Source organism: Lipophrys pholis (assembly GCF_963383615.2).
Source record: "Lipophrys pholis genome assembly, chromosome: 5".
Classification (NCBI taxonomy): Eukaryota; Metazoa; Chordata; class Actinopteri; order Blenniiformes; family Blenniidae; genus Lipophrys; species Lipophrys pholis.
Genome location: NC_137628.1, coordinates 17,317,277 through 17,325,706, shown reverse-complemented (window position 1 = coordinate 17,325,706; position 8,430 = coordinate 17,317,277). Strand labels below are relative to the sequence as shown.

At 42.0% G+C, this 8,430-nt stretch overlaps 1 protein-coding gene across 1 annotated transcript; it reads right to left on the bottom strand.

Moving 5' to 3' along the window:
* Nucleotides 1-715: 715 nt before the first annotated feature.
* LOC308110179 (uncharacterized protein) lies at nucleotides 716-8,103 on the bottom strand. The gene is made up of 11 exons (XM_080464323.1): nucleotides 7,914-8,103; nucleotides 7,274-7,422; nucleotides 7,017-7,179; nucleotides 5,423-5,794; nucleotides 4,509-4,790; nucleotides 4,405-4,428; nucleotides 4,155-4,256; nucleotides 4,002-4,032; nucleotides 3,800-3,849; nucleotides 3,675-3,706; nucleotides 716-1,304 (listed from the first exon to the last, which is right to left on the bottom strand). The coding sequence occupies exons 1-11, from the start codon at nucleotides 7,981-7,983 to the stop codon at nucleotides 1,221-1,223; spliced, it is 1,359 nt and encodes a 452-aa protein (XP_080320449.1). The 5' UTR covers nucleotides 7,984-8,103; the 3' UTR covers nucleotides 716-1,220.
* Between the last annotated feature and the right edge of the window lie 327 nt (nucleotides 8,104-8,430).

Genomic DNA, 8,430 nt, shown 5'->3' with positions numbered 1-8,430 from the left:
CGGGAATATAATGCAAGGACTTGAGCAATGTCTTTGAGGGTTTGGTGCTTGTGACATTGTCCCAGTACAGAAAATAGATTCTTGAAATCGGTAGGTTTACTCATGACCCTTACACTTCATGCATGTCAAGGTCAAAATATTTTTTCTCGACACAAGATCTGTTCTGTCACTATAAAAGAAAGCAGCTTGATAAATGGCACTTCTCATTTGGCTCTGCAAGGTTTTTTTCTTTCATTGAAACTGTGCACGGATAGTGCCCTCTACAGAGTACCCTGCAAAATTACACCCGCCAAATTCCAGCGTGTTGCATTTGTTCCCACGTTAATGGATGGATGGATGGATGGATGGGTGGATGGATGGATGGATGGATGGATGGATGGATGGGTGGATGGATGGATGGATGGATGGATGGATGGATGGATGGATGGATGGATGGATGGGTGGATGGATGGTTGGATGGATGGGTGGATGGGTGGATGGATGGATGGATGGATGGATGGATGGATGGATGGATGGATGGATGGATGGATGGATGGGTGGTCAAACATTGCTGGCATTATGATTAAGTTGGTTTATATCTACTTCCCAAAAGGTTTGAAATTAAATTGCTGGTGTGGAACTGTTCTTGTCTGCAGTCTCCACCTTTAGGTCATGGCTTTGTTGTTCCACCGCTGGTGCTACAAATAATTTTCAACTATATATTTTGAACAGTCTGCTTGTGAAGTAGTATTAATTGTTATGACATGGGTAGATTTGATCAAGTCTGCAACCAAAGTTAATCAGCAAGAGGGGGACATTTCCCCACTTCCTCCAGGAACATCTGGAGCCTCTGCGTCTGGAGATGAGGACCTTGTGTTATTGGTGAAAACTGTGGAGAGTACACAATGTTTTGTCACACTTTTCTTTTCCAAGGCCACCAAACGTCTCACATTCAAGGTTGGCAATCATCATCATCATCATCATCATCATCATCATCTACATCATCATCTACATCATCAATTCTGTATTTAGTTTCACTGGCTCAGGTAAATGTAGGTTCAAACATTCATCATATCCTGTGAAATTGTACAACTGGAGCGAAGATGAAACAACGAGTGAGGAAACGGTTTTTCCTGTCATGCTGTGGCAGTCCACCTGATGCTACACTGATAAACTATGATAAAGTATACACGGAGGGAGGGAGAGAGAGAGAAAGAGACAGAAGGAGAGAGCAAACATTTCTAATAGATGGGGCTTGTGAACGTGGAGAGCGAGTTCCACAGGGGGGATCTGGACGCTGTTTCGGCGCTCCCGCTGACACACTCCTGCATGCAAACAAACAAATGGAGACAAGCAATTAAAGATCTGAGCTCGATCTAATATCCTGTAACATAGTTCACATCCTGCTCGTGCTTTTTCTGCTAAATATGGTTTCAGGCTACTGGGGAAATAATCGCCAGCTACTCAACATTTTGGGAGAGTGGCTAAATATAGCACAAGAGATATTCCATGACCTACTATCTCCTTAATCACACCTTTTTCCAACGCCCTAGTACCTCACAAGTGTCTTCTGCAAAATCCACTTTTCACACACTTGTGAGCACTGATGGTGTGTATGCATATATATTTTCAGCATTAAAGAATTATCTATGATTATTTTATTTTTCTTTCATTCCCTTGTCTGAATTTGTTGTTTGGCTTTTTATGTCCCACAGGACCAAAGTTCCTTCAAAAAGATTTACTGGCATAATTTTGGATGTTATTGCTTGTGATCCTCAAACTATTGATTGTTTGTCAAACATCGGAGGATGGATTATTTACTTCTTTCTCCCACCTTCAATACCTCGAACCTTCTCACTGAAGTGGCTTCATATTAAGGAAAAACATGTTGAGTTGCAGCGTGCAGAGATTTCCCATCCACTAACAGATGATATGCCAAAGACATAATCCGTGTTATTCACTTTACCTCTCAGTCATAATGTTGTGGCTAAATTGATGTAATATTTCTGTTTAATTATATCACTTCGATCAGAGGTATCAAATAGACTGGACAACCCTGAAGTAAGGCCTTTGTTCAACTTTTCTACATGTGAAGAAATACTCCCCGCTGCACGAAAACACATTGTGACAAGTATAACGTTCTGCTGGAAGCTTTAATTACGTGGCAAGAAATCCAAAAAGAGAAGAATACTGGAACTGAACCAAATTAGTACTCAGACTTCTGTTTGTTTGATACTGGGTTCTTTTTTTTTTAATCAGCTGATTGAGGCTGTATTCTGCCCCCTCCAATGGCTCCTCTGTACCGGCAACCAGCACGAGAAAAGAGAGCCTGGAGAGAACCTTTAGTCGGAGGAGAACCCTTCATCAAGCTAATTAATGAAAGTGATTATAACTAATGAGAACCATGTTCAAACACTGCACAACAGCACTAATGAGGAGCACTGGGTGTACGGGTTTGAGTTGGCAATGGGTTTGGGGTGTAGGGGGTGTAGGGTGGTGGTGGGTGGGGATGGGGGGGGGGGGGGGGGGTTGATGATCGGCAACGTTATGAGTCTCGATGTGCATGTGTGTTTATTGCAAAGGGAGCAGTGAAATGTGTTGTTGTTTTGTAGGTGAAACTACCGCAAAAATGTGAATGTCAAAGAAATATCAAGGGTCAATAATGTCATTGTTGCAAACAACATTAAGTAAAGGAATTTCATGATATTGATATTGATATGAGCCAGTGTCAGCGTTCTCTGAGAGCCCCCTTCTAACTCAATTTCCCACCTTTCCTACCTTCATAAATGACCCTCATTTCTCTATAGAAATCCTCTGAAAGGTTTTGCCACTGCAATGGTTTACATTTTTTAAAGGTTCTGTATAAATTGTATCTTGATGAAGTTGAGAGATTTAAGCCAAAAAGTGCAGGGATGGAACGGGATGGTCCAGGTTCGGTTCGGGATTTCATGGAAATAACATAAGTAATAATAAGCAAATCGGGATACTCTACATTGTCTCATTTGTTATTTAAACCACGAACACACATGAGACTGAATGCACTAACAAATATTTTGTTCACAGTCATTCTACCTCATTATATTCAACATGAGCCCAGCATAATTTTAAGACAAACACCAAATGTCAATCAGCAATTCCCACAAAAACTTTAACCTTGTCTCCATGCTTCCATAACGTTCATTGAACTGTTTTATTCAAGTTTGAATCACGTGCCTTTTAAAGGTAACACTGATGTACAGCCCCACGGCAGGAGAAATCATTAACTCCCATTAGCCATTTTTTGCCTGATGAATATAACCTGGGGCTTTATGAATATGTGTGTCAACAGGCCATTAAACACGCAACCTTCATAAAAAGGATAACTGATCCAGAGAAATCATTATTACCACTAACAGATTATGGTCACCAAGGCAAGTTGAAAATACAGCGACTGCTCAGCGATCAAGCAGCTATATTTATGGTGAAAGGATCGGCACTTCTGTAGCTCAGCCAAAGTCGAGCAAACCAGGCATAAAACCAAGAAAAGAAAGCAGATGGGTGTAACATTTGACAACGTGTGACATTATCTAAGATGCCTTCGGTGCCAATGCCTTCAAAATTTCAAAAGTCAATTCCTAATTCAACTCATCATGCTTCATGAAGAGTTTGTACATTTTAATTCAGAATTTAAGATTGTGGAGGTGATTATTATTTACCTGAGTGAAACTTGTACGCCGGAGTGTAAGATCTGAAAATCAGCAAAACAAAAACAGGAGAAAACAAAAAGTGAAGAAAAACAGCTGGAAATTGAAAAGTTGTGATTTTCTGAAAAGAAGCTCACCGACAACATGGTCCTTGGCATGAACTTGAGTCCAGAACTGGGCCTCCTGTCTGAAACAGGGCAACATGATTAACACGGCAATATCCATTCTGAGAACCAGTCAAGCATCCCGTCATTAGACAGACAGGTTGCTAAAGATGGCAAGAGTCTTGTTCTAGTTTGGGCATAAACTGAAGCCAATTACAGGAGGAACGAACAATACCTTCTCTTCTTCTCCCGTGCTGCTGCTTTTACTTTAAGAAGAAGAGAAGACATAGAGGAAAGAAACACGTTCACATAGAAGTTCTTTCAAACCAGCAAGAGAATATGTGTAAAACAAAATACAAAAAAAAGCAGAAATTTGTATGTGAAATACCTTTCCTGTGGGCCAACATGGCTAGAAGAGCAAACGAAGAGACGAACAAAACCACGGTGGAGAAGGAGCCCAGAATCAGAGGCCAGTCAATACCTGACGGACCTGCAGAGATCACACCGGCTTTATTAGTACATGCAAACACCTTTGGGAGACATAATGTGCTTTACTTATTGTGACATTCAATGCGTCTGTATCTACAGCCTTTGTTCTGAGATGTCTGAATAATGCCATGCACTCATCATAAGCCTACCTGATGGTGATGAAGGGGGAACTTCTGAAAGTTGAAACACAAAGACAGAGTCATATTTCCTTCATATGAAATCGGTCACATCCAGTCCCACTGCAGGTCCTTACCTTTGCTCAGAGTCAGCGGGAGGCTCCGTCCAGACTGGCTCCAATTCTCTCCCAGCAACACGCTGTACTGGCACTGGTACCGAGCCACCGCAGCGTCCTGGACGGGCACGGGGAAGGTCGCTTGGTGTCGGATGAGTTTGGCACGTTGCGTGTCGATGGGATGTTCGTTATCCGTGAGGTAGAGGGAGAAGGCAGCGCCGGGGTATGCAGGAGAACCGGTGCAGAGCAAATGCCACACATCTGTCTGCTTCTGGAGAACGAGGGTCGGCACAGGCAGCATGTCTGAGGGAGGAGAACATCGTGACAAGTGGTACTGAACTGTCATTAAATCTATCGCATACATCTACAACTTGATAATGTTATCCGCAGAGGTGGAATGAATTCAGAAAAATCTACCCTCAAACACAACTTGCTAAATTCTATTAAATCGCAAGTGAAAGTACTGCTGACGAAAAGTACAAGGTAGTCTTTAAAAATACTCCTTATTTACCTTTTATCCACATTGTCAAAAACATGAATTTAAGTTCAAAGCACATTTCTGTCAAATAACGAAATAGTGACATTTCTCTGTTAAAACAAACTTTGATATTGACGAAAGGGTTTTGACTGTGATGTCAAATTGCACACTCGGACAAGACGTGTCATTTTAAAACTAGCTCAGTGAGTTAATGGTAAAACTGTGTAAAATCACATACTTGAAGATGTAAGTATAAGTAGTCAATACACTACTTAATATTTCAACGACTCCTTGTTATTCATTTCATGTCAATCCTTTTGAAGATTTATTACTAAAATACTGTGTATAAAAACATTTTTGACAATTACCAAAAAACAAAATATCAACTTTCAAAAAGTGAAAACGTAAGCGCATGAAATCTCTTAATTAGATTGTGTTTCCTCTCGAGCATCCTTACCAGTAATGGTGATTTTCACCACGTTGCTGGCAGTGGAATTGACCAGCCTCCTCCTCTTGGTGATCTGGTAGATGCAGCTGTACCCGCCCTCCTCTCCCGGCCTCACTGGCCCCACAGTGAAGACTCCAGGCTGCGGTTCAGGGTTTGACACCTGACTAGCTGGAGGCTCCAGGACGACAGATGTCCCCCCTGCTTGCTCCGGGGTCCTCAGCAGAAGGAAGGTCAGCGGTCTGTTGGACTGTGACTGTAAGTAGGGCGCGTGAGTGGGGACTGTGCAGCTGAAGGTCAGCGTGTCGCCACACTTAACCACACCTGAAGGTGGCTCCACAGACAACACGGGAGGTTGGAGAGATGAATAAGTAGGGGCGGCATCTGTGAAACCAAAAGGGAAAAAAAACTGTAAGGTCGCACAATAGACAGTCCATCAGAGGGCAAGCAGAGGGACAATCACACACTCACGTTCATATTTAAGGTCATTTTAAAGTCATCAGTTAACTTCATATGTGTGACTTTAGAGTGTGGGTGGAAACCAGAACCCAGTGGGAACGTAAACATGTTTAAAACTGCACCGGACTGCAATAGGTTCAATCAAGAAGCCTCCTCTCCCCAGAGGGGTGTCAGCATCTCCTCTGCACAAAATATCTGATAACACACTGATCACACACAGTAACTTGCTTATCTTTACTGGAAGGTGGAGAAGGCAAACAGCCCTCAGACTGACACAGACGGAGACTGTTGTTTTTAGATTGATCATTGAATTAAGATCGTGTTTGTTACAGCTTTGCCTTTTGGGTCGATATCTTTGTGGGCCTACCTCATCAGGCACAGAGACAAATCATTGTGTGGCTTAAATGTTTTAAAAGCTACAGTATATCTCCCTCCCCTCCAAAAAATCATGGTTAAATGAAATCAACAGCCTCGGTTTGCTAAACCACTTGTCAAGCTTCCCTTTGTAACCGTCAGCAGGAGAAGCCAGTACACACTGTGTTTGATGAGGTTTTTTTTTTTTTTTTTTTGTCTGTGTGAGTGGGTGTGTGGTTTCTATATGAAGTGCAGGATGTAACTCCAACGATACACACCCACAGAGCCAAGGACAATAAGAGACCACAGAGAGCACCTGCATGCAGCAGTGTGCAGAAGTTGAGCGGATGGGAGTGTTTATTTTCTTTAATACCGCTTGTGAAATCACTTGAGGCTGTAAACTGTCCTGACCGACTCTTCAATTGTTTCTCACTGAAATGAATGTGAAGCAACAGCTCAGATTACACCCGATTCAACCTATGACAACGACCAAGGGTCACATTGATTCTCTCTATTTGTCATGGAAAATGTATTTGTTTTTTTAAATATACATATACAGCATAGTAATGTAGTTGTTTGCACTTCAAATAGCACCTTGGTTTGATTTCCAGCTGGGCTTAACTGTGTTGAGATTGCATGTTCTCCCAGTGCCCGTGTGGATTCCTCCAATTATTTACTTCTTAACGAAGCTCGACTTATTTCTGTTCATAATCTGTGCAGGTCAAAACATTCCAGGCGCATAATCACATGGAGAAGTGCTCTCAGACTATATGTCTATTAGGAGTATACAAACCAGTTTGCTGCTCCAGCTGCAAGTAGGGACTGAACCCACTGTAGATCCCCTCCTGGTTTTTGTACAGACAACAGAAAAGTCTGCGTGGGCCTGGATCTGATTCCTTTATTGTTACAGTGAATTGAACCTCGTTTGTACCTGTTTGCAGGTTTAAAACGTCCACCTCATTGAAGGAAGAAAAGAAAGGAACAGCAATGAGATCACAGAATGTCTAAGGAATGTCAGAAGTACATTAAAAAGCAATAACGTGAAGTTACCTCATCTCTTTCCTGGTACAACTTAAACACAAACCCATAGTGAGTCTTGGGGACTCTACAGACCAGGACCACTGCGTCCTCTGACCTCATATAGATGTCCAGCGTAGGTGCAGGAAGAGTGGGAGAGGAAGTGGTTGCCGAAAGTCTTCCTACAGAAAAAGAATGCTAAATTATATGTGTGTGTGTGGGTGTGTGTGTGTGTGTGGGTGTGTGTGCGTGTGTGCGCGTGCGTGTGTGTGCGTGCGTGCGTGTGTGCGTGCGTGCGTGCGTGCGTGCGTGTGTGTGTGTGTGTGTGAGAGTGACAGGCATCAGATGTTTTACAGAAGTTTCTATTGAAATGAAATGGAGCAACAGAAGGTGTGTGAACACCCTGCTGCTGTTGCTTCATGCTGTGGCTCGAGTTCTGTACTCAGGTGATGATTTTAGTGGGAAACTATAGTGGAAACTCAAAACAAAAAGCAACATTAATGTACAGTACATTCACAGCAAAAACTGATTTGACGTCTGAGTGTTATTTTCCTTCTTTTTGTCACCATCCATAAAAACTATGAATCTATATTCAATTATATTGTATTCATCGGTGTGATTCAAAAATCAATAAACAATGTAACGATAAACAGAAATACTTTGTTATACTCACCCCAGAGCTGTAAGATATTAAGTATAAGAGCATATATCCAGGGTGATCGTTCAACGCACACAACCGGCATCCTTGACACAAGAGGAAAAAGACTGGAGTAAAGAAAGCACTTACAAGCAAAGACTTCGCTCTCTCTCTCTCTCTCTCTCTCTCTCTCTCTCTCTCTCTCTCTCTCTCTCTCTTCCTCTCTATGTTTTCTTAATGCATATGACATCCTCTTGAAGGCTGTGATGGAGGAAGTAAAACCTGTAAACATGCTTCCTTTTTTGGAGTAAACTGGTCGGCCGTGTGGTATGATGAGCATGAATAGCTGGCTGCATCACACTGAAACTCACAACTCGAAAAGAAAATGTTTTTTCCATCGCCACAGAAAACATTTCCTATCTTGCCACTGGATGGACAATTACTTGTCTTTAAAAAAAAAAAGAAAAAGAAAATTAAATGACAATTGCAAATAGACATGAGTGAAATTGTTTTTGTGATATAATGAAATCAGAGTCATGCTGAAAGTTTGATT

Bases quoted from the DNA above. Each gene is read 5' to 3' on its own strand.
- LOC308110179 (XM_080464323.1), bottom strand. From the start codon at position 7,983: ATGCCGGTTGTGTGCGTTGAACGATCACCCTGGATATATGCTCTTATA. The intron at 5,795-7,016 runs GTTTGTATACTC...TTGGTTTCACAG, and splicing joins GCAGCTGGAGCAGCAAACTG to ATGCCGCCCCTACTTATTCA. The intron at 3,850-4,001 runs GTATTGTTCGTT...GCCCTGTTTCAG, and splicing joins GCACGGGAGAAGAAGAGAAG to ACAGGAGGCCCAGTTCTGGA.